The sequence below is a fragment of the Drosophila subobscura genome, chromosome O (genome assembly GCF_008121235.1).
Source record: "Drosophila subobscura isolate 14011-0131.10 chromosome O, UCBerk_Dsub_1.0, whole genome shotgun sequence".
In the NCBI taxonomy this organism is placed as follows: Eukaryota; Metazoa; Arthropoda; class Insecta; order Diptera; family Drosophilidae; genus Drosophila; species Drosophila subobscura.
Genome location: NC_048533.1, coordinates 28,764,168 through 28,789,069, shown reverse-complemented (window position 1 = coordinate 28,789,069; position 24,902 = coordinate 28,764,168). Strand labels below are relative to the sequence as shown.

General features: G+C 36.6%; 5 protein-coding genes and 2 long non-coding RNA genes across 7 annotated transcripts; 5 read left to right on the top strand and 2 right to left on the bottom strand.

The window, feature by feature from the left end:
- Positions 1–1,965: 1,965 nt before the first annotated feature.
- LOC117896039 lies at positions 1,966–3,439 on the top strand. Its single transcript, XM_034804048.1, has 4 exons — positions 1,966–2,127; positions 2,250–2,390; positions 2,448–2,642; positions 3,047–3,439. The coding sequence occupies exons 1-4, from the start codon at positions 2,056–2,058 to the stop codon at positions 3,437–3,439; spliced, it is 801 nt and encodes a 266-aa protein (XP_034659939.1). The 5' UTR covers positions 1,966–2,055.
- Positions 3,440–4,124: 685 nt separating this feature from the next.
- On the top strand, positions 4,125–14,598 carry LOC117896038. Its single transcript, XM_034804047.1, has 26 exons — positions 4,125–5,431; positions 5,625–5,795; positions 6,388–6,441; positions 6,999–7,070; positions 7,129–7,299; positions 7,365–7,418; positions 7,476–7,547; positions 7,606–7,776; positions 8,369–8,422; positions 8,979–9,050; positions 9,109–9,279; positions 9,371–9,424; positions 9,482–9,553; positions 9,868–9,921; positions 9,979–10,050; positions 10,109–10,279; positions 10,368–10,421; positions 10,479–10,550; positions 10,609–10,779; positions 10,846–10,899; positions 10,957–11,028; positions 11,082–11,252; positions 11,472–11,531; positions 12,850–12,936; positions 13,018–14,208; positions 14,348–14,598. The coding sequence occupies exons 1-26, from the start codon at positions 4,201–4,203 to the stop codon at positions 14,506–14,508; spliced, it is 4,809 nt and encodes a 1,602-aa protein (XP_034659938.1). The 5' UTR covers positions 4,125–4,200; the 3' UTR covers positions 14,509–14,598.
- Positions 9,663–10,047, top strand: LOC117897745. The gene is made up of 3 exons (XR_004649102.1): positions 9,663–9,782; positions 9,868–9,921; positions 9,979–10,047. It is a non-coding gene; the product is annotated as an uncharacterized LOC117897745 (long non-coding RNA).
- Positions 10,479–10,903, top strand: LOC117897746. Its single transcript, XR_004649103.1, has 3 exons — positions 10,479–10,550; positions 10,609–10,779; positions 10,846–10,903. It is a non-coding gene; the product is annotated as an uncharacterized LOC117897746 (long non-coding RNA).
- Positions 14,599–15,180: 582 nt separating the features above from the next.
- On the bottom strand, positions 15,181–15,972 carry LOC117897744 (abnormal spindle-like microcephaly-associated protein homolog). Its single transcript, XM_034806786.1, has one exon. The coding sequence runs from the start codon at positions 15,841–15,843 to the stop codon at positions 15,388–15,390; it is 456 nt and encodes a 151-aa protein (XP_034662677.1). The 5' UTR covers positions 15,844–15,972; the 3' UTR covers positions 15,181–15,387.
- A 2,966-nt stretch (positions 15,973–18,938) lies between these two features.
- LOC117897657 (DNA replication licensing factor Mcm5) lies at positions 18,939–21,539 on the bottom strand. The gene is made up of 4 exons (XM_034806641.1): positions 21,297–21,539; positions 20,125–21,235; positions 19,241–20,062; positions 18,939–19,180 (listed from the first exon to the last, which is right to left on the bottom strand). The coding sequence occupies exons 1-4, from the start codon at positions 21,449–21,451 to the stop codon at positions 19,064–19,066; spliced, it is 2,205 nt and encodes a 734-aa protein (XP_034662532.1). The 5' UTR covers positions 21,452–21,539; the 3' UTR covers positions 18,939–19,063.
- Positions 21,540–22,615: 1,076 nt separating this feature from the next.
- Positions 22,616–24,331, top strand: LOC117897732 (protein arginine N-methyltransferase 1-B). The gene is made up of 4 exons (XM_034806761.1): positions 22,616–22,732; positions 22,798–23,073; positions 23,139–23,368; positions 23,431–24,331. Exons 1-4 carry the CDS (start codon positions 22,730–22,732, stop codon positions 24,050–24,052), a joined length of 1,131 nt encoding a protein of 376 aa, XP_034662652.1. The 5' UTR covers positions 22,616–22,729; the 3' UTR covers positions 24,053–24,331.
- Positions 24,332–24,902: the final 571 nt, after the last annotated feature.

Genomic DNA, 24,902 nt, shown 5'->3' with positions numbered 1-24,902 from the left:
TATCGGCCATGGAACAACTTGCTTCCTAACACATCGATAGTTTCTTACTCGATATGTGCATGGAATCGAGTGCCACCGATAAGTGGGAGTTGAATATTTGAATACTGTCCTACATTTCGGATAAGTGAGGATTGAGCCTGAGTCATATTTAATAAGAAATGTACAGGCAATTTCTAGCTTACTCCTGTTCTAAGAACTTTTCTACCGACAGGACACATGATTCTTTTTTTTTTGGGTCTCCGCAAATCGAGAGCCTAGCTGCAGTGTACTCGGGAGACCAAATACTGAATATAAACGCCGTACTATGGTCAAAAGAATGTTTTAAGTTTCTAAGCATTCTTCTTATTTATCTCTAAAAAGGGGATTTGGAGCTTTAAAAATTATGCGCTGCAACGTAATGCGCAAAGGCCAAGGAGTAAACTGATGGCCCCGGAGTATCTACAAATGTATTATTTTTGATTGCATTGAGAACCGATTTAAAGTTGTTTGTAACTAGTTAGTGCAAGTGGGGCAAAAAAAACCAAAAATGTATTTACATTTCTATACATCGCGTGCTTATGTTTTGTGTTTCAGACTGAAGCCATTGTAGCTACGGCTGCCGCCCTCCCCGTTAGCTTTAGCTGTTTAACTTTAGACACACAGAGGACATAAATAAATACATAAATGCAGTTACTTTGATTCCTTTTTTACTTCTACCGAGTACTACAATTTTGGTCAGATGTTTGTAACGCATAAAACCAAAAATGTTCGAGTAATAATATATACAATATGTACATACATTTATATATTTATGATTGGCATCAACAACAGACTTGAAGACGAGTCTGTGACTCTGTTACGATGAAAGTTATTCCAGAGCCCTAGTTTTCAAACTAAATACATAAATGGCTGTTATTTGGAAATTGCATTTTAGGCGGTAATTGTATCAGCTTAATTTATCTGTTCTTAAATTCATATTTTATAGTTTTCGAGGACGTTTAATCGCCATGAAAATAAATAAAATTATAATTTGACCAATTAAGGGAAATTAAAGATGATAATAATATAAATAAAGTAAATCTGATTTTTGTGAAGCATGTCATAAGGAAAGGGAAATGTCTAACCTAAGCACGCGATGTGCAAATATACTACTAAGAATTTGTTTTTCTGTTGCTTCATTCGCAAATGCATGTACCCGTCAATTTAATCAGCAATAAACAACGTTAGGTCCTAATTCGATTCAATAATACTCCGTCGCCTATCAGTGCACATTGGGGCAGACTGCCAATTTCTTGGCATGAATTCGAAATATTAAGTCAGAGACTCAGCTAATTTTTATACCTTACCCTAAATTCGAGCGGTCACAAATTATTGAATATTATGTTAACAAATAAACATACGTAGACATACCAATCGATTTGGGAATAGTTCGCGAATAAATATAATTGCAAATAGCACCATAGGTAGCTGCACAAAGATTTGACTTTGAACGTAAAAAGTATCATTCAATCAAGATTTAGTTTCTATGAAATTCTCGAATTTATGCCAAGAATGCGGCAATCTAGCCCAATGTGCAGTGGAGCATTACGTGCCAGCGTGACTTCAAACCTATTCCATGAAATATAGGTTGCCCCAAACAACATTGCTTTCCTTTTATTCTATTGTATGTTTATACCAGGTACTACTTGTTTAACGTTTTCGCTCAAATGTTTGAAACATACATACACCAGTCGACGATAATGACCAATAAAGTATATAAATTTTTGATCAACATTATTTCATGACCGTGGGAAAAATTGTATTCTTTAATGATATGTCTTGATGATATAATTGATCAATATTTTGCCGGAGATACCCTGTATTACTCTTACCCTCAGGTATCAAGTAGTCGGATTCTTGACTACATCTGCTTAGCTTATTGAGTACTTTTTGGGTTGGATTGGCGCTTGGCAATCTTTGAAAAGCAGATGCATGCCTTCAGTCGCTAATAACTGCGAGTATTGAACGTTTAACTTTGTTTCGCATTGCGAGCTTCCTGAAAAATTCTACTATGCCCGATTAGTGATTACCACATTGATGGAGTTTTGGGATGAGAAGAAAAGAGCCCTAGGGGCCCTGGACTATTTCAAATTTCTCGACAATGATCAAGCAAGTGAAAAAGATTTTAATGTATTATTGAATATGTACAATCGTATTTTATATACACACATACATATGTACATATGTACTATGTATGTACCTACATATGTATGTTTTTATGTATCGTGTAGGTCATTAATGCTTGCAGAATTGGGACCATTAAGCAATATAATCCCTTGGAGACAATTTTTTATGAGGATAAAGGCACTTTAACAAACGTCCACTTTGTGCTTAGTGGTGAATGTCTTTTACTTCAATGCCTCAACATAACGGTACAGTATTATAAACAATGTATTTTGTGTTATTTTATATATTTTTGAACTTTTTAGGTCACTTTAAAAAATGGAAAAAAGATTTATCAGCTGAGGGATGCATCGGAAGAAGGTATTTCTTTCATGAGCAGGATGAAAACTCGATCAAGCTCAAACCCAAGTCAGCTGACAGGGAAATGTGCTTCAAAAGAAAATATTTGTGATTTTGGTGGTATAGCGGGAAAAAACACGACAAAATCTCTCAAGTCTGTGGTAAGTCGATCAATATTAGTCTTATTAACACAATATATCTGAGTCTGTAAAGTACAAGGTACTTTGTATTCGTGCAAACATATTACAGAGGCAGAATGATGAATTTTAAATCGAAAAAAACGTATAAAGTATCACACGATATGCCAGAATTAATATTCGAGTCATTTCATTTACGAGTGTTCACGGCAGAATCATAAATAAGCAATGACAAGGCTTACACTTGCTCTACGACCTCTTATTGATATTTTAAAACTGTAAAGATCTGCTCTTCTATAAAGATCAGGGAACTCGCTTAGAATGCGGTCCGATGTAGAACTTGTAGAACATGAACCTCATTCCTTTGATGGCAAAATATTTGTACAAATGTATCTATGAATGTTACATACTAAAATATGTAATTTCAGGTTTACAAAAATGAAAGTCATTTTATTGATGTTGGAAAACTTACATTTGGAGCAATATTTGGATTGGGCGAGAACATGGAGCATCGCGTAATAATGGCTCGAACCAGAGTTCACTGTTTATTGCTTCCCAGATTTTTCTTATTAGAGAAAAAGCAAAACCCGGGAAACATTTGGCAGCGCAGATTGTTTTATCTAGACTGTACTATACCCTCAAGGGAATCTATATTTTCCCACTTCCTTAAGGGTCGTGATTGGAACAAATTTAAACACGATGTCATTCAAAAAACTTTGTATTCGTCTGTTAATTATAAATCTCGTTACGAGGACATTCCAATTATATGTCGAATTGTGGAAGCAAATGATGAGGATTCAAATATTGCAATATCTAAATAATTTTCATAATATATACATACATATGTACATATGTACTTAAAGGTGTCGAAAAAGCTCGCACTGTCTGTTAAAAATTAAAACTATATATTTAATATACACACATATATACTGGTTCCTCAGGGCATATTCGGAGATTCGGGGTATATTTCCAGTTCGGTTCAGCAATGAAGGTGTCAAAAAATTAAAAACTTAATATTTGGTGTGCCCAAAGTAAAATTCCACAGGTAAGGTTAACGATTAGTTGGGCTGCTCCACCAAGGGCAAGTTAAATTGGAGGCAAATCTGCCCATTGTGGTATCCAAAACCACAATTTCATAGGTAAGCCGCCATTCCCCACCGAACCCCTTCACCCTATTGCACTCTATGTACATATGTACATACATATATTCTTGACCAGCATCAATAGCCGAGTCGATATAGCCATGTCTGTCTGTCCGTCTGTTTGTCTGGCTTGGGGTGTGTCCGGGAACTAGTGGTGGTCTATTAGGGAGTGGTCATATCACCACCTGCGACCTAGTGCCGAGTACAACAGGATTCCTACTGGTTTTTTTAATAGTTATTTTTTGGCCGAGTCCCACTGTGGTCCTTTCACATATACAAACATGCATGTGCATGCATGTGTGGTGCGGGAAATTGTTGTTGGTATGGAAACACGTGACATTTCAGGTTACTAGGAGCAGCCACAACAGGAACATTGAATCAGCTAGTTTTCCTTAAATACTTGCTGTGGATAGTTCGTTATTGGAGACAATCATCTTAAAATGACGGGAAAAAGTTTACCAAGAGTACCTGAGGGGCTAAGGGACCTAATGAAGATGTACGCTAAAGAAGTTTTACGGGAAAAGCCTGAAAACCTATACAAATTTTCTGCCGATTTCTTTAATTCGATTGTGACCGAAAAATCGAACCGAGGAATGCGCAAATACGAGCCAATACAAACCTATGAAAATATCATAAAAAAGCGTATGAGACAGCAGGTGCCACTTTCACTCGTATTTCAAATAGTTCCGGAACACCTTACCGAACTTATAAAACAATTTATTAAGGAAGTTCTAAAGGAAGGTCCAGACAATATTTATATATTCGCCCAAGAATACTTTCAAAAGCTTTCGGAGACCAAATCAATGCACACTGAATACACTAAATATACGGAATACGAAGAATCATTCAGGGACAAAGAGCCATTCCCATCTGTGGCAAATACAACATGCCAATGTGGTCGTATAATAACTGCTGAAACAGCAGAAGTTCGGAATAACTACAGCACTTCAAGTCACGTTATAACTTTCAAAGATGATACGCCAATAGCTGAGGTAGTCCCGGAAAATACAAAGAAATACGGTCCCAACTATTTAAAAGCTGTCATCATTATTCAAAGGAATTTTCGCCGGTATAAAAAGCAAAAGAAAATATTTGCTGAACAAGAAAACCGTGACAGAGAATATATACGTGCAGTTTTTATGATTCAAAGGGTATTTCGCCGCTACTTGGCCAAAAAGAGATTTAACAACCGAAAGGATTCAGAAAAGAAGAGTCGACAGAATGATATCCAAAATACTCGAAAATATATAAATGCAGTTATAGTTATTCAACGACAATATCGTCAATATTTAAAAAAAATGGGTCCGAAAAATCGATTAAAAAGTGGTTCCTTTGGCTTAGTCACGGCAGCCATCATTATTCAAAGGGCATTTCGAAGAATGGTCGATGCGCGGAAGTTAAAGGGAAATGGGCCTGCCGTTGCAGAAAATCGTGACGAGCTAAACGACGTTGATTCTGAAACATGCTCGTACAATTCCAAATCGACGGCAATCCTATCAACGGAATCTACCTGTGAAAACAACGAGTTTGGTAACACAAATTATGAGGAGCTTATTCACAGCACAATTCAAATGGACGAGGAAGTAGACAACAATAACACTTACCAAATTCTTGAAAACGAATATGCTGACATTCAAAAATATGAAAACCTGACAAAAATACAAATAAGTGGTAAATAATCAATTCTTAAAATTCTGCCATTTTGACAGGGTCTGTGAATCTGGTGTCTTTTTTCACATAGCTTAAGTAGCTGGTTTTGCAGCTACAAATTGGAACCAAACAAATTGCAGAATAGCCCGCTTGGGAAGGAATACATTTAGAAGCTGACCATAAAGCCACTCATTCCTTATATTCCTAATTTCAGCCGGAAAATCAACTAAAGATTTTGGTAATAAGACAGAGCTCGCTGTTTTTCCTGATAAAGACGAACAAACAACTGTAATTGAGTCCGATATTTCTGAATCGGTTGAAATTTTACCACGAGAACAAGACGTCGAAACTTCTGGTACTTCTGCCGCTCTAAAAGAGCTAGATGGTAATTTTTCATTCTAAGACCATCGGATATATGAAATTCAAATTAGCTACATAGAAGGAATGTGATTTTTATTGTTGGTTTTGTTTTACAGCTGACCTTTCTATTAATGAAACCCTTGGCGACAGTGAAGTCTCGAATCTGACCAGTAAGTAATTTTTATAACTGGTCGAAATATAAATAGTCAATAAATATCTTTATACAGAAAGAAGTATAGCCGACATTTCTGAAAAACCAGCTGAAATAAGACCAAACTTAGATGATGAAAATGAAGCCAGTAAGTTATTGGCACCAATGTTTTGCACAGCAGAAATTCCGAATATTTTTAATTCCAGACGGAAAATCAAGTAAAGATCAAAGTGATAATATAGAACTCACTGTTTTTCCTGATAAAGACGATATAACCACTATAATTGAGTCCGATATTTCTGAATCGGGTAACATTTTACCACGAGAACAAGACGTTGAAACTTCTGGTATTTCTGCGGCTCCAAAAGAGCTAGATGGTAATTTTTTCATTATTAGACCCTAGCAAACATTAAGTTCAAATTAACTACATAAGAGGAATCTGATTTTTATTGTCTTTATTTTCCAGATGATCTTTCTACCAATGTAAACCAAAGCTTCCGTGAAGTCTCGAATCTGACCAGTAAGTAATCATTACAACTGGTCGAAACACAAATATTTAATAAATATCTTAATACAGAAAGAAGTATTGCCGAAATTTCTGAACAACCCGCTGGAATAGAACCAAACTTAGAAGATGACAATGCAGCCTGTAAGTTTTTGGCACCAATGTTTTGCACAGCAGGAATTCCTTAAATTTTTAATTCCAGACGGAAAATCAAGTAAAGATCAAAGTGATAATATAGAACTCACTGTTTTTCCTGATAAAGACGATATAACCACTATAATTGAGTCCGATATTTCTGAATCGGGTAACATTTTACCACGAGAACAAGACGTTGAAACTTCTGGTATTTCTGCGGCTCCAAAAGAGCTAGATGGTAATTTTTTCATTATTAGACCCTAGCAAACATTAAGTTCAAATTAACTACATAAGAGGAATCTGATTTGTATTGGTTTCTTTTTCAGATGATCTTTCTACCAATGAAACACAAAGCGTGAGCGAAGTCTCGAATCTGACCAGTAAGTAATTTTTACAACTTTTCGAAATATAAATAGATAATAAATATCCTAATACAGAAAGAAGTATAGCCGACACTTCTAAACAACCCGCTGGAAAAGGAATAAACTTGGAAGATGACAATAAAGCCAGTAAGTTTTTGGAAGCAATGTTTTTTACAACAGAAATTCCGTATATTTTTAATTATAGCCGGAAAATCAACTAAAGATAATGGAGCTAAGACAGAACTTGCTGTTTTGCCTGATAAAGACGAGAAAAACATTGCAATTGTGTCCGATATTTCTGAATCGGGAAAAAGCTTACCACGAGCAGAAGACGTCGAAACTTCTGGTACTTCTGCCTCTCCCAAAGAGCGAGATGGTAATTTTTATTATATGACCATCGGAAATTAACAGAATGTGATTTTTATTGGTTTTATTTTACAGATGATCTTTCTACCAATGAAACCGAAAGCATCAGTGAATTCCCGAATCTGACCAGTAAGTAATTTTTACAACTGGTCAAAACATAAATAGAAAATAAATATCTTAATACAGAAGGAAGTATAGCCGAAATTTCGGAACAACCCGCTGGAAAAGGAATAAACTTGCAAGATGACAATGAAGCCAGTATGTTTTTGGCATCAATGTTTTGCAAGACAGGAATTCCTTATATTTTTAATTCCAGCCCGAAAATCAACTGAAGATAATGGCGATAAGACAGAACTCGCTGTTTTTCCTGATGAAGACCAAAAAACCACCCCAATTGAGTCCGATATTTCTGAATCGGGAAAAATTGTACCACCAGAACCAGACGTCGAAACTTCTGGTACTTCTTCCGCTCTAAAAGAGCTAGATGGTAATTTTTCATTCTAAGACCATCGGATATATGAAATTCAAATTAGCTACATAGAAGGAATGTGATTTTTATTGTTGGTTTTATTTTACAGCTGACCTTTCTATTAATGAAACCCATGGCGACAGTGAAGTCTCGAATCTGACCAGTAAGTAATTTTTATAACTGGTCGAAATATAAATAGTCAATAAATATCTTTATACAGAAAGAAGTATAGCCGACATTTCTGAAAAACCAGCTGAAATAAGACCAAACTTAGATGATGAAAATGAAGCCAGTAAGTTATTGGCACCAATGTTTTGCACAGCAGAAATTCCGTATATTTTTAATTCCAGACGGAAAATCAACTAAAGTTAATGGTGAAAAGGTAGAACTCACTGTTTTTCCTGATAAAGACGAAAAAACTACTATAATTGGGTCCGATATTTCTGTATCGGGGAGAAGTTTGCCACGAGAAGAAGACGTCGAAACTTCTGGTACTTCTGCCGTTCCAAAAGCGCAAGATGGTAATTTTTTTATTTTATCACCATCGGAAATATGATGTTCAAATTAACTACATGGAAGGAATGTGATTTTTATTGGCTTTATTTTACAGATGATCTTTCTACCAATGAAACCGAAAGCATCACTGAAGTCTCGAATCTGACCAGTAAGTAATCATTTCAACTGGTCAAAACATAAATAGAAAATAAATATCTTAATACAGAAAGAAGTATAGCCGACACTTCTGAACAACCCTTTAGAATAGGACTAAACTTAGAAGATGACAATGAAGGCAGTAAGTTTTTCGGATCAATGTTTTGCACAACAGGAATTCCTTATATTTTTAATTCCAGACGGAAAATCAAGTAAAGATCAAAGTGAAAATATAGAACTCACTATTTTTCCTGATAAAGACGATATAACCACTATAATTGAGTCCGATATTTCTGAATCGGGTGAAATTTTACCACGAGAACAAGACGTCGAAACTTCTGGTACTTCTGCCGCTCCAAAAGAGCAAGAAGGTAATTTTTTATTATCAGACCATCGGAAATATTAAGTTCAAATTAACTACATAAGAGGAATGTGATTTTTATTGGCTTTATTTTACAGATGATCTTTCTACCAATGTAACCCAAATCGTCAGTGAAGACTCGAATATGAACAGTAAGTAATCATTACAACGGTCGAAACACAAAAATTTAATAAATATCTTAATACAGAAAGAAGTATAACCGAAATTTCTGAACAACCCGCTGGAATAGAACCAAACTTAGAAGATGACAATGCAGCCAGTAAGTTTTTGGCACCAATATTTTGCACAGCAGGAATTCCTTATATTTTTAATTCCAGACGGAAAATCAAGTAAAGATCAAAGTGATAATATAGAACTCACTATTTTGCCTGATAAAGACAAGAAAACCACTATAATTGAGTCCGATATTTCTGAATCGGGTAACATTTTACCACGAGAACAAGACGTTGAAACTTCTGGTATTTCTGCCGCTCCAAAAGAGCTAGAAGGTAATTTTTTCATTATAGTCTTATACTGCAAATATTAAGTTAAAATTAACTAAATGGAAGGAATGTAATTTTTATTGGTTTTATTTTTCAGATGATCTTTCTACCAATGAAACACAAAGCGTGAGCGAAGTCTCGAATCTGACCAGTAAGTAATCATTACAACTGGTCGAAACACAAATATTTAATAAATATCTTAATACAGAAAGAAGTATAGCTGAAATTTCTGAACAACCCGCTGGAATAGAACCAAACTTAGAAGATGACAATGAAGCCAGTAAGTTTTTTGCACCAATGTTTTGCACAGCAGAAATTCCTTAAATTTTGAATTCCAGACGGAAAATCCACTAAACTTAATGGTTATAAAATAGAACTCACTCTTTTGCCTGATAAAGACGAACCAACCACTGTAATTGAGTCCGATATTTCTGAATCGAGGAAAAATTTACCACGGGAACAAGACGTCGAAACTTCTGATTCTTCTGCTGCTCCAAAAGAGCTAGATGGTAATTTTTTCATTATACAATCATTGGAAATATCTACATATTACTAAATAAGAGGAATATGATTTTTAATGGTTTTATTTTCCAGATGATCTTTTTACCAATGTAACCCAAAACTTCCGTGAAGTCTCGACTCTGACCAGTAAGTAATCATTACAACTGGTCGAAACACAAATATTTAATAAATATCTTAATACAGAAAGAAGTATAGCTGAAATTTCTGAACAACCCGCTGGAATAGAACCAAACTTAGAAGATGACAATGCAGCCAGTAAGTTTTACGCATCAATGTTTTTCACAACAGGAATTCCTTATATTTTAAATTCCAGACGGAAAATCAAGTAAAGATCAAAGTGATAATATAGAACTCACTGTTTTTCCTGATAAAGACGAGAAAACCATTGCAATTGTGTCCGATATTTCTGAATCGGAAAAAAGTTTACCACGAGCAGAAGACGTCGAAACTTCTGGTACTTCTGCCGCTCCAAAAGAGCAAGAAGGTAATTTTTTATTATCAGACCATCGGAAATATTAAGTTCAAATTAACTACATAAGAGGAATGTGATTTTTATTGGCTTTATTTTACAGATGAGCTTTCTATTAATGAAACCCAAAGAGACAGTAAAGTCTCGAATCTGACAAGTAAGTAATTTTTTCAACTGGTCGAAATATAAATTGTTGGTAAATATCTAAACACAGAGAGGAGTATAGCCGACACTTCTGAACAACACGCTGGAAAAGGAATAAACTTGGAAGATGACAATAAAGCCAGTAAGTTTTACGCATCAATGTTTTTCACAACAGGAATTCCTTATATTTTTAATTCCAGACGGAAAATCAAGTAAAGATCAAAGTGAAAATATAGAACTCACTGTTTTTCCTGATAAAGACGATATAACCACAATAATTGAGTCCGATATTTCTGAATCGGGAAAAAGCTTACCACGAGAAGAAGAAGTCGAAACTTCTGGTTCTTCTGCCGCTCCAAAAGAGCTAGATGGTAATTTTTTATTATATGACCATCGGAAATTAACAGAATGTGATTTTTATTTGTTTTATTTTACAGATGATCTTTCTTCCAATGAAACCCAAAGCGTTAGTGAGGTCTTGAATCTGACCAGTAAGTAAATTTTACTACTGTTCGAAACATAAATAGATAATAAATTTCTTAATACAGAAGGAAGTATAGCCGAAATTTCGGAACAACCCGCTGAAAGAGGAATAGACTTGGAAGATGACAGTGAAGCCAGTAAGTGTTTGCCATCAATGTTGTTCACAAACTCCATATAATTTAAATTCCAGGCGAAAAATCAAATAAAAATAATGGCGATAAGACAGAACTCGCTGTTTCTCTTGATAAAGACGTACAAAACTTTGGAATTGCGTCCTATAATTCTGAATCGGAGAAAATTTTACCACTAGTCCAAGGTTTCGAAACTCCTGGTAGTCCTGCCCCACCCGAGGACTCCCATGGTAATTTTCATTTTCATTTTCTGTTGAAGTTGGTTTTACTTTTCACTGTTATTTTGTGGGGAACGAACATTGTACACCATATCACATTTTTATTAATAGTCTATTGTTTTCGAAGTATATGTCGGAATGTAGATGCTAGCTTTTACAATTTTTATATACAATCTTGTATAATCTTCTCTTTCAATCTTCTCAATCTTTGTATAATATTCTTACACAAAGGTGCTATTATAGAGGACAAATTGAGCTTATCTGCTCAATGTATACCGGATGTAAATACTGGTAAGAGTTAATTACTCAAAAAGGTTTTAATTTTTTTTTAAATTAGCAGAAAGCTTCTACATTACTTGTATCTAATCAATTATTTGGCACCCACAATATTCACAACGACACTACTGTGATTACAAATAAAAAAACAAACAAGTTGCCTGTCCTTAAGATCAAAGACAAAGAAATTGTGAGTGGCACAATTCAGAACAGTCGCTTTATGCCTAGACCTGTTGCTGAGCTGCAGCTTAAGTCATTCAAAAATCTTACTGACAAAGGCACCTGGTACGAAATGAATAATGATTTCGATGTGAGTCCATTGTCGGCATACGCAGATACACAAAGCGGCGACCTCAAAACCACAAAAGAAGTTACCATTAAGGACCTTGGAAAAAATTCATTCAACAATATAAGCACTGAAATTGATGTAACTAAAGTTAAGAGAGCAATTTCATATTTTATTTCATTCGATAAATCCGATAATGCAAATCGCAAGTACAAAGTATCAAAGAAGCTTCCATTCAAAACAAATACACACGTTCAAATCACCAAACAAATTCTTTTGGACGATAGTTCACGTTCTGATTCGTTGAGCCCACATTTGATAATAAGTGAAGATAAAGACACTGAAATTACAACCTCAGATCCGGATTACCAACAACAACCAGGAGTATCCAAGCTGCAAACAATACTTGAACTTAATGAAAATGATCTCATAACTGATAACAGAGTTACAGAACTTAATTTAGGTAAGACAGATAAAGTTGGTACGAAAGAATATAACTTAATGAATGATGAAAATTACTACTAGTTACTAGATTCGAAAGAAAGGAAGGCGGTGGAAGAATATCAAAAGTAAAAGTAAAACTTAAAGAAACCAAACAGCAAAAACACATCTAAAGGACACTTAGGAGAAAATTCTAAATATCTAATGTAAAGTAAAGGGTAAAGAATAGAGTGGGGGCAGAATATAGTATGGTAATTTGACTTATAAAAAATTAAAAAAAAAGGAGATTATCCGAACTTATGATATTTTCCTAGTATTTATTGGTTTACTAACAATGCAAATTCACACAAAGTAATGGGTGTAAATAGTTGTAGGAAAAATTAAATTTAAATTGTTTTTATGATAAACACGCATAATTCCGAGCCAGTTGGTCCACATGATCGATTATAATGAAACTGTAATTACACATAAAATTGAGCTCAACAAAAGCACTCAAGTAGGTAAATTGCAGATCACAAAACGCATGGCTCCCTTGCATACAATTTAGCTTTCCATATTAGAAAGAGATTTGAAGTAATTATATTGAAGTTTCTAATGGCTTATCAGGTTTAATACTTAATGACTCAAATGATGTGGTTGGTTCAGTAGAGGATCCAGGAATGTTGTTATCATACGCTGACACTTTAAATCATGGTAAGTAGATTATGTTCTTTCTCTAAAGTAGATGTCAAAAAGAGTTATTTTTGGTCTTTACTTATTTTAATATAACTGTAGAAGTCGTATCATCCCAAGTGCAAGCAAATAGCTCTCCAACGAGAGAGATGACCATTACTGAAAGCGAACTGTTAGCCAACAAGCAAGAAGAAGTAATAGAAGACCCTTGTATTAAAAGAAAGTCTTCTGTGAATACTAATGAGTGCGAAACAAAACACCAAACTTCATCAGAAGAAAATCAGGAAATATCTGCTATAAAACCAGACGAGGTGACACAGTCATTCACAGCTGAAGAAGTTGTTGTACCAATTTCTAGCCATCTTGTTTTGAGCTCTTATGATGAGCCAGTAATACGGACTATGGGTTCTTTGCAAGAACAAGTCAGCATTGACCTTGAAGAAACTGACATTATCGTGTGCAACCAGATGCAACTGAATGAATCAAGGGAAAGCTCTGGGCAAAGTGACTATGTGGTTTTCGGTAATGCTAAGTCCGAAAAATTCCAAACAAAAGAAAGTAACAGCGAAGAAGAATCTGCAAGGGCACCGCTGATACGTCATTACACAATCGCTGGAGACGATGCCCGAAGCATTTTTGGGTCTGTCACCCGTGAAGACACAATAAATGATATAGAAATTGGTACCAAAGATTTTATGACTGCTTCTAGCATCAACAGCACTAACAGTTTATTTTTAGACGACGAAATTTCGGAAAACATCCGCAAGAAAATTATGGCCTTTTCGCTCTCTGAAACGGATTCAGACTGCATTGACCCAGGAAATATTAACCAAGAGAACTTCGATATAGACACGGCTATGGCAGACACTTTGGGCACATCTACTGAAACTGAATCTACAATTGTATCGGCGGCCACGAAAATACAAGCAGGAGCTCGTGGGTTTCTTACCAGAAGACGAATGCGACGCGCTAGTGCTGGTACCAAGTCCTCAACACAAGAGACAAAGGCATCGTTTGGAAACGCTGCCATTAGCGAATCCTTTGAGCGACTTATTGAGGAAGAAGCAGCGAAAAAAATCCAAGCCGCATATCGGATACACACAAGAAAACTTAAAGGACACAATCGAAAAATTGAAGGCATCAGTTTAGAGAGCAATTTAGCCGCCAGGCGTCAAAAATTGCAGCGCGGGGACGCGCTTCGAACTGACTCGACGCCCGATGATGATAACATTCCGCTTACCAACAATGGACATACACAAAAACACCCAAACACTCAACGAAAAAAAGGAAAGGGTAAGGTTTATGCTTAAAACAGACAACAGAACCACATTCTAAGATAGTTTATTTGATGGTATGATAATGTTATATACGCTTTACTTTTTACAAATTGTTCCCTTTTCAATGTGGAATTTTTGTTTCATATTTTCAACAGGTGATGGAGTAACATTGAAAACTGGCACGGAACTAAAATGGTTGACATTAAGGCAGAACTCAATGCCAGTACAAATTGATAGCAATATTCTAAGAGTTATTCCTAAGCACAAAAAGAAGCGTATTAAAAGCGCGGAGTATAAGAAAATGACATCTAAATAGCTACACCAATATCTTTGCTCAAACTCTTTGAAAATAAATAATCCATTTCTAATTGAAATATTTGTCATTATTATTGTGTGACGTTCTTAGCGATTTACGGACATGCAGGTTCTTATTTTCTTCATATAACGAGAGGTATTTGTTGACACAAGAACACTCAAGTTGCGTTCCCGTTTCCGACGTCCTCAGTGGATCGTCTCCCATTCCCGCACTGTCGAGCTCACGTCATATTCATTTCCTTTCCCGGCTATTGCTGATTTCCAATGTATGGCTAAATGGGCTATAACAGATAGCAAAATCTCACACGTAAAATTTTGCCAAATGCAAGTGGCCACAAAGTAAAAAGTTTTAACATGAATAGCCAAGGTTGAACTTTTATTCCGGCTCATATTTGCCTGTTGGCGGTTTTCAATTTAGTATTGAAAACAGCAAATACTTTACTTTACTTTTTATTCCTCCTGAAAAATGCAGTATGCAGTATAATTCACCAAACGGTAGTTTCCTTTGATTTATCACAACTAAAAGAGCTTTGGCCCCGAAACTGGCATTTCTTTCCTCATAACAATTTCATAACACATTTTGCTACTGAGTGTGTACATTTTGTGCATATTAATATATGTAACTAAATACTATTGCAGTTTGGAAACCGAAGAAAAGTATAACAAATTTATGGCTCTCAACACTAGTTGTCTAATGGTGATTTATTTTTCTGGATATTTAGAATAAGTTAATATACAACTATATTTACATTTCATACACTATAACTTAGACTAGGGACTACATAGTTCTAGTAGGTTATAGTAGTACGTATGTATGTACATACTACTGAAATCTATTAAATAACACAAGTCTACACAATAGTCACAAGTCGTAGGGGCCTCATGTCTGCTTCAATTCCTTGCGAGTCCTAAATCCGCGAAAGCCAGCCTGAATTTTCACAGCTGCTTCTGTAGCCATTTTTTGTTTCTTTCGTACAAGAAATCCTCGAAATCCGGCTTGAATTTTGGTAGCACTACGATCTTCAACTGATTTCGCAGCGTCTTCCTCGTTTCCTGATGTCGCAACGTGATGATCGACGTCTTCATAACGGGTGGAACTCATTTGGTTTTCTGTAGGGACGTTGTTGTGGTTGGAGCGCTGACGCTGGTTTTGGTTCCGTTTACTATTCGAACTTAAAAAGCGGTTTCCGAATCTGTTGCTAGTAACTGTCTTTGCTGACTGGTGAACCTGTTTGCGAACACGGTAGCCACGGAATCCTGCTTGTATCTTTGTGGCTGCACTTTCTTCAGACTGCAAGGACGATGATGATTCCGGGGAACTTGGATAAATGTACATGATCTTCAGCAGCACTGCGCCAGTAATATGGGTAAATTTAGACGCGGTTTAACGCCACCAATGTACAAATTGGTTCGAGGCCCGAACGTGCTCGGTCGAAATCTAAAAGTGTACTGACATGCAAAAGGCGCGGGTTCGCCGAATGTACAATGAGATTTTTCATTTTCATTCACAAAACAAAGGCCCCACTCAGCGTTTCTACCATCGCACACACCTACTTGGGTTCTCCCATATGGTCCATATTCATTTATGTACATGTGTGCATATGTATGTATGTACATGTTCGTCTATCTTTCCTGCATTTATAAATTGTATATATGTTTGTATGGATGTCTACATAGACATTCATATGCACACGTACCCCTTTTTGTTTATTTGAAAATTTGTATTTATGTATGTAGTCGTATTCACATACGTATGTACATATGTAAGTACATATCTAGAACTCATAGATCGACTTTATACCCTTGCAGAGAGTATTCAAATTTGTAGCAAGAGTGTGAAATGCGAATGATAGTGTTCAGTATGTACATATTCTTGATCAAACCTAAAAGCTAACTCGACAGGAAAGTGTCTGTCCTTTTTCTCGATATTTCCAGAGAGATAATCTCAGTTAACTGGTTCTCTTTTTCGACCTTTTATCTGATATAAAGAGTATTACTTGTAACCGTCCACATTATTTGACCATGGGATTCGCATTTTGTACTTGATTCGTGATCTGAACAATATTATTGTTAGAGTATTTTTTTGTTTACGTCAGAGAATTTTTCCGTTGAATTAAAGGCAGAAAGAATTGAACAGCCCTGCAGAGGCATGTACAGCCTTTTTTAAGTTATTGAACCTCGGTGGTAGCGTGCACGGGAATATTGAATACATGTCAGAGCAGTATTTCATAAGGTATATGTACATACATACAGTATCAGAAGAGTTAAATCTGTATCGGAATTCTGATGTCAGTCAACATTTTCTTACATTCTTACAGAGAAAATTCCTTTTATTATTATAATTCACAGTTATAATTTCTACTTAATTTTTTTTTACTTTCTAACGCAGTCTTTATTTCAAAGAGTAAATTCAAATTCTCATTCAGGCTGAATGGAGGCCTTCACTTAGTACCAGTTATAACATTGCCGAGCACCAAACTATAAGGTTCCCGTCTGTACGGTTAATGTTTCTGCTACCCTACATTCATATTTTAAAAATTCGTGTGTGAGGAATGGTTCAATGCAAAACACCGCTACCTATGTACATATGTACATAAGTACATACCTCCATGCAAGACCGACTATTTTTGTTTGCAAATGTAAATATGTATGTATATATTTACATATGTACAAGCATATGTATATTTGTTAGAATTGAAGTGGACACCATGCGCATTATTATTTCCTATCATCAATCAACAGACGGCGGTAATTGAAAAATACAGACAAATACACTCGAGTATGTACATTCGTATGCTTGTTGTTACATATGTAAAGGAACATGCATCTCTGTATGTACATACATACAAACATACATAGATATATGAACTTAAATTAATTTAACTAGTCCCTGGATTCGTTGCAAAGGGCAAAGTAACAATTTATTAATAAACCATTTAAATACAAGAATACAAATGCATGCATGTTGTACGTCATACATATATGTTCATATGAATATACATTTGTAAGCCAATTCAAATTAATATATTATTGTACAATGTACCAATTTACAAGCACTAAAGCTACACAGCTAGGCCACGGCTGGTTTTTAAATGAGCCAATATAACATTTTGTCATTAATTTATATTTTTATTTTTTTGACAAGCGGATATCCGGCATCGTCAAGAAAATGTAATTAGAAAAACAGGAGCTTTGAAGTTCTCTGAGCTATGGGCTATCACTAAAAGTTTGAAGTTTTGTTAATGATTTGGATTGGGAATACTATGAAGTTGCATAAATCTTCTTTATAAACATACATAAATACATATGTATGTATAAAATATATGTATGTATCAGTAAAATAAGCTTTTAGTGGCCGTCGAGCTGCAAGGTTATAGCCCGGCAAAGTGAATTGCATGCATTTAGTGCACTCCCCAACATTGCCACTCTCCAGTCTGTGAAAGTCTGAATAGATTTTAACGGAATGTAGCGGGAGTCGGTTATGCCCTAAAGAAAAACATGGCCTTCTTTACTCGAATGGCTTAAAATTAAAATACACGCCCAAACATAACACTATTTTTGAAAATATACATGTATGCTTGTGTATGTACAGACGTACACATGTTCTTCATGTATGTATGTACATATATATTTAGTTCATGAATATATTATGCATCTATGTACATATGTATGTATGTATGTATGCACATTCATATGAAGCTATTCATACGCAAATGTACTAATTGAGTTTTGTATAAGAGGAAGTAATAAACGTTCTTAAACAGAAGAAAAAATATTTTTTTAAATTGGCTCGCAGCCAATAGAAAATATTGGTTTCGTGGATTGCTCGAATGACGTAGGTATACCATGTACGTACATAAACAATGTCGATTTGGTGGTTTATTCGAACTGATATGTATATGTATGTACATATGTATGTACGGTTTATATTCATGCATTTTTTCTTTTGAAGAAGAAATTCAAATCATGCTAAAAATTTAATTTTTTGAATTATCAACCAAAAAGTTTCTGTATGAAATGGTAGCTCTATGATATTGTCATGAATTAGGATAACGTTTTCCCTATTGATTTTCCCTATTCCAAATATGTACATGCAAACATATGTATGTACATACATAAATTTGTACACCAAACTTATTTACAGAAAGGAAAATACCTAAATCCTATCGAGAATCTCTATTGTATCCTATGATTTTATTTAGTAACATTTTTATAAAAGTCAAACTGCTTAGTCTAAGCTGCTTCGATCTTAATCTATGTAATTTCCAATTTTAGAAAATATGATGCACTTATACACGTATACCCATCCTCATGCAGCACACAATTTGTATTTTTAATTGGACAGCAATGACATTTGTATGGCGATTTTAGAACATGTAACCCCCAGTACTTAAATTAATATTACGGGTAGCAGCCCTTTTATTTACTCCATTTGTATCTACGAATCGTTTCTCTTTATTGAATTATTTTCATATTATAAAAGTAGAGTGCAAAAGTTGATTTATAATGACAAAACATTGATCATATTATTAACTATTAGTAAATGTAACAAGCAACTAGCATATGCGGTATAGCATCTTGCGTTGCATTCTATGCTGAAGTTCACCCCGTCGAATCATCGTGTGAATGACTTTTACTACAGTACGCTCCTCGTACTTTTGCCGTAAAAAGTCCTGGAAAACGTTGGGAAAAGTATAAACCAAAGTTATATTTTGGATCGAATATATCATTACCTGCAAGATATTTTGCTCAGAAACTTGGGATCCGATGGCAAAACGACGCTTTAATTGTTTTTCAATCCGGTTTAGAGTTTCCTGGTCTTCCTCTGTGGTGAATCCTTCAGCCCCGGCCAGGCTTCCAGTCATAGCTGCGTCAAGTGTGGACACTTGAAACAGTCGAAGGGCCTCGTTGACATGGTCATCATTGACAAAAGGGAGCAATCGTATTTTGGCTAATGACTCTGAAATTCGAATCACAGCTTCTAGCTGGCGCACTGTAATCGGGATACTTAAGCGTTTGTCTGAATTCTTTTCCTGCTGCCCGGCACCACTTCGCATCAGAACGTAGCGGCTTTTAAGCTTCTCGCCAGCAGCTTCACTTAATCTTGGCCCACAATGCGTGCGACAGTAATGTATGTACTTTTTAAACGTGGATAAGGATATTTCACCTTCGGCTGGCTCGGAGGGTGCTGATTTGTTTGAACTAAGATGCACGTTTATGATGTGCTTTGCAAGAGTAATGTCACGTGTCTCATCGTGTACGTCTTTAACAATGAAAATCATGTCAAAGCGAGATAATATTGTGGGCATGAAATCAATATTTTCCTCGCCCTTTGTATCGTCCCACCGACCAAAAATTGAATTAGCAGCTGCTAAAACCGAGCAACGAGAGTTCAATGTAGTTGTAATGCCGGCCTTTGCGATGGAGATGGTCTGCTGTTCCATTGCCTCGTGTATGGCCACCCGATCATCTTCACGCATTTTGTCAAATTCGTCAATGCAAACGACTCCACCATCGGCCAATACCATGGCACCTCCTTCCATGACGAAATTTCGCTGAGAGGATAAGATTATCGAACATAAAATAAAGTTTCTAACTAATATGCAAGCCTGCTTACCGTTTGAGGATCCTTCATAACTGATGCTGTAAGACCAGCCGCGCTAGATCCCTTTCCTGATGTGTACACGCCAATCGGGGCCACTTTCTCGACAAATTTTAGTAACTGCGACTTGGCAGTACCAGGATCTCCCAGCAGCAGTACATTAATGTCGCCACGCCGACACAAGCCATCTGGCAGCCGCTTGCGGGACCCCCCAAAAAGCATACAAGTGATCGCCTTCTTAATGTCACGAGATCCGAAAATACTAGGCGCCAATGACTGAGAAAGGCGCTCATATATATCTCCTGAGGCCGCCATGCGCCGGAAATTGTCCTCCTCATCGGTAGTTATGTTGCTATAGCGAGAAATGGCACCGGATCCCTCTGTATCCACTGTTATGCCCACTACCCGCATATAGGGCGCGCGAACACCCACAACGGCCTTCTCTCGACCATCGCGACGAGAAGGCTTACCCACTTTTCGAATAGAATAAATTCCTTGTATTAGAACACGATTTCCTGGCACAACACGTTCGCATAGTGAGCGGTCACAAAAAAGTTGCAAATGACGAGGGATCTCTCCTTGAGGGACAAAGTCTGGTAGCTCCTGCAACTTTAGCGTTTGAAAATCCACGCACTTGCACTTGTCCGGCATCACGAAGAAGGGATCTAGTGGGCACTTTGGTCTTCCCGCCTGTTCCGTTGTGCATTTTCGAGGCAGGGCGTAGCCTTCTAGTCCGGGGTTCACTTTGAGATTTGGTATAACAGTGCTGCACGACAAGCACATAATCGACATTCTTGTTGCCTTTGCACTTATGCCAGATGCAGACACAATTATTCCTGCAATTTTTACCAAACGCGACACGCACTCTGATTTTAGCTCACGTATATTGGTGGGGTTGGCATTGGATCTCAACAGTATTTGGATGTCATGCATGTGCTCTTCATGTTCGGGACGTGGAGCTGTAATTTCATCAGCAACTTCCAGAGCAGCCTCCTCAAAAATTTGCAAATGCTCCGTTGGCTGTTTGTTCATTTTATCGGCAAGCGCCTCATCAAATCCCACCAAGTCTTCCATTTCGATTTCCAGAAAATAGCGTCCATTGAGGTAGTTGCGCTTCAATGTGTCACTACAAAAGACCATCCTTAAACCTTTGTTCCATTTGTGTGCAGGACTTCGTTTTAGCTTACCGGTATTTGTAAAAAAAGTTGTCCTCATTGAATGTGCGTATAAACTCTTTGTATCTTTTCTTGACTGCTTGCAAATTTATTTGGGCACCGTCCGGCTGCTGATCGTTTCCGAAATTATCGGAGAAAAATACACCAGCATCATCAAATCCCTCCATTACTTTTGTTATTAGAAACGTAAATAATATGGTTGATAATGACGCCTCGATGGAATTATTTTTGCCGCCAAAATGTACTGAGCTGTGTGACCGCGGATATATCGACAGAAAATAATGTCTAACCTTGAAAAATATACCGATTACAGTATATATACCGAGGTACGGCTGAACTTGTTGTCGAGGGAAAGTGTCGTATATTTTGCTCATTGCCAAGTACTCAGATCGAAAAGAGGGGCCGCTATAAAAATCAGGGATGAAATTCGTGTGGAACCGATAAGAAATGTTTTCTACTTTCTAGCGGCTGTACGCCAGGCAGTACTCAAAAACTGGCCGATTAAATCTAGAAAGTCGGCTGCTGGACAAATATAGATCTGTACCTAGCAAACAGACAGTAAAGACTCAATAAAATGGAGTCAACAATGCCGCTGAAGTTGAAAGATAATCGTGCTTCTCAATGAGCTTCAGGTCATCAAACGGCAAGAAAAGAACACAATTAGTATAGATTATTGAGATTATATTGAATTTATTTGCATTTTTAATTTGTCCAACTAATTTGAACGCCAGTTGCTTCATGGTACCAAGACACAGACCCGGCTGGGCTGTTAACCAAATGTTTTAAGTTGTTTTCCTTTTGAGAACAAGCACTTCTTCACTGGCTCGTGCAGAGGAGGAGCGAATTCGACGATTTGGACTCGAAACTATTTTTTGAATAGGAAGGCTGCCTGGAGGCGCTGTTTTACAATTCTACCACGGGCGCAAATATTCCTTGGCAGGGCTTTGCTGCTCCACCAATCAAAGAAGGCTGCAGATGTTACTCCCAGAAGTATGCAAATTCTCAAATATTACTGATGGCCTTTGAGTAACACTTTCAAACTGCGAAACGTGCAATGGGTATTGTTAGATGGGTTTCCATACATTTACACATATGTACATATGTATGTAAATGATTTATAATACTCATATGTATAGACAAACGACCGTCCTGGTTTCTGTCTTTGGTCACACTCTGCCGCTAGAAAAATGTATTGCACTGTTTGCTAGCAAACGTGTATTTCGATCTGAGTACTAGGCTTAAATAAATAAATTTTATTTCCACGGTATATTTTACGGTATATTTTAAAAATGAAAAAGTATATTTTGGTAAATTTCCGAGGCCGGTATATTTTATCGATAATTCCGCGGTCACACTGCTAGACACAGTGCTGTAAAATTAATTTATAAAGCAGCGTGCGTAGTTTTCGACCAACAAAAAGTAAAAAAGTAAAGAATAAAAGTAAAATGGTACGTTGTATACATATGTGTAGATTTGTTCCATCCAAAGAAATATAATCAACGACCTTCCCCAGTCCACCACAGATATACCCATGGAATCGGCCATCGAAAATGCAACCGGCCTCACACCTAACTCAAACAATGTGCTTAAAAAGTTATCCCAAAGCGGAGCTGGGGCCGCAGCATCTCCCGATGAAGCCAATGCCCATGCTGATGAAATGACGTCGAGAGACTATTATTTTGACTCGTACGCCCACTTTGGCATTCACGAGGAAATGCTTAAGGACGAAGTGCGCACCGTGACATACCGTAACGCTATGTATCACAATAAGCATCTTTTCCAAGGCAAAGTAAGATTTGTAAAAGACTCAATCAAATGAAATGTTGTTCAATTCTTGTTTTAAATTGTTTGCAGATTGTATTAGATGTTGGATGTGGCACCGGCATACTTTCAATGTTTGCTGCAAAAGCCGGGGCTGCCCAGGTTATAGCCGTAGATTGTTCGAATATCATAGAGTTCGCACGACAAGTTGTCATAGACAATAATTTGCAGGACATTATAAAGGTCGTTAAGGGAAAAATTGAGGAGATCGAGTTGCCAAATGGTATTCAAGGCGTAGACATCATAATCTCTGAATGGATGGGGTATGTTCCACATTCCTCCTTTCCATCGGCTTATAATAATGTTAAAATTACGTTCGTTTCAGATACTGCCTTTTTTATGAGTCTATGCTTGACACAGTATTGTATGCGCGAGACAAGTGGCTGAAGCCCAATGGGATGATGTTCCCTGACAGAGGCACCCTTTACATTACTGCTATCGAAGATCGTCAGTACAAGGACGAGAAGATAAACTGGTGGGACGATGTTTACGGCTTTGATATGAGCTGTATTCGCAAAGTTGCTGTCACTGAGCCACTAGTGGATGTAGTTGACCCTAAGCAAGTGGTCTCCACAGCCTGTTTGGTTAAAGAAGTGGACCTGTATACGGTGCAGAAGGCAGATCTGAACTTTTCGTCCAAGTTTAATCTAACAATCAAACGAAATGACTTTGTGCAAGCGTTAGTCACATATTTTAACATCGAATTTACCAAGTGCCATAAGCGTCTAGGCTTCAGCACCTCGCCAGATTCCACCTACACTCATTGGAAGCAAACTGTGTTTTATCTAGATGATCATATGACAGCAAAGAAAAATGAAGAAATAACGGGCACGTTCCAAATGAAACCCAACGATCGAAACAATCGGGATTTGGACTTTGTTATTGACATACACTTCAAGGGCGAGCTATCCGAAATTCAAGAATCTAACACGTATCGCATGCGTTAATTTCTATCATAATGAAAACGTAGTCCATATGCTAAACTTCTTACAAATATGAAACAATGACTAGACGTAAGATGTATTCCAGTGCGAAGTGTGCAACGAACTTGTGTTGCGTCGTCTTCTAAGTTTAGAGAGTACCTTTTGTTAGTTTACATAATATTTTTACACTTGTGCGCCTGTTAAATTATTCAAAAATACTTCTAAGAAAAGTTGTACAGTAGCACCTCAATCCTCACAACACAATAAATTGTGCATCGAGCACACCATTGGCTGGAAAAAAAACCATTTTAATACTTTAAAAGTACTCGCAAAGATGAAGTTTGCGTTACACAAACTGCAGCGCACTTTTCCACCAAATACCACACAATTGTAAATTGTATTGTAATGAGGTCAGTATAACCTCTAGAATCTGGAGGATTCGGATGGACCATTCCTGTACAACCTGTACAAGAGGAATATGCTTCGGGCTAAGGGATTCGAACTATTTTCTGTACAATAGCATTTATAAGTGTTCCCAGGCACCAGTAACAAAACCAAAAGATTAGAAGCAGTGGTTATCCATGTACCATGCGCATATCTTCCAAATTCATTGCTCACATACCTTAATTGTAAGAAGCAAAAATCGCACGTTTTTCAACATCAATATAGGCTTTAACTGTTGGACTTCAACGTTTACTTAACTCAACAGGCTGATGTTCTGCACAGTAAGATTATTTATAGATGGCATATAAGGCAGTATTGTTGTCAAAATATATTAAACATTTTCATATCAAGTATCATTTCCTGTTTTTAAATGATGCGGGGCTAAGTGGGTTAAATTCTTATTTTTCCTCAATATATTTTCGGTATATTT

Coding starts and splice junctions, on each gene's coding strand:
- LOC117896039 (XM_034804048.1), top strand. CDS start 2,056: ATGGAGTTTTGGGATGAGAAGAAAAGAGCCCTAGGGGCCCTGGACTAT. Junction 2,391..2,447: donor TTCAATGCCTCAACATAACG/GTACAGTATTAT, acceptor TGAACTTTTTAG/GTCACTTTAAAAAATGGAAA. Junction 2,643..3,046: donor CAAAATCTCTCAAGTCTGTG/GTAAGTCGATCA, acceptor ATGTAATTTCAG/GTTTACAAAAATGAAAGTCA.
- LOC117897744 (XM_034806786.1), bottom strand. CDS start 15,843: ATGTACATTTATCCAAGTTCCCCGGAATCATCATCGTCCTTGCAGTCT.
- LOC117897657 (XM_034806641.1), bottom strand. CDS start 21,451: ATGGAGGGATTTGATGATGCTGGTGTATTTTTCTCCGATAATTTCGGA. Junction 21,236..21,296: donor AACTTTTTTTACAAATACCG/GTAAGCTAAAAC, acceptor GGTCTTTTGTAG/TGACACATTGAAGCGCAACT. Junction 20,063..20,124: donor TTATGAAGGATCCTCAAACG/GTAAGCAGGCTT, acceptor TTATCCTCTCAG/CGAAATTTCGTCATGGAAGG.
- LOC117897732 (XM_034806761.1), top strand. Junction 23,074..23,138: donor AGCATCTTTTCCAAGGCAAA/GTAAGATTTGTA, acceptor AATTGTTTGCAG/ATTGTATTAGATGTTGGATG. Junction 23,369..23,430: donor ATAATCTCTGAATGGATGGG/GTATGTTCCACA, acceptor CGTTCGTTTCAG/ATACTGCCTTTTTTATGAGT.
- LOC117896038 (XM_034804047.1), top strand. CDS start 4,201: ATGACGGGAAAAAGTTTACCAAGAGTACCTGAGGGGCTAAGGGACCTA. Junction 5,432..5,624: donor GACAAAAATACAAATAAGTG/GTAAATAATCAA, acceptor TCCTAATTTCAG/CCGGAAAATCAACTAAAGAT. Junction 9,922..9,978: donor TGAAGTCTCGACTCTGACCA/GTAAGTAATCAT, acceptor ATCTTAATACAG/AAAGAAGTATAGCTGAAATT.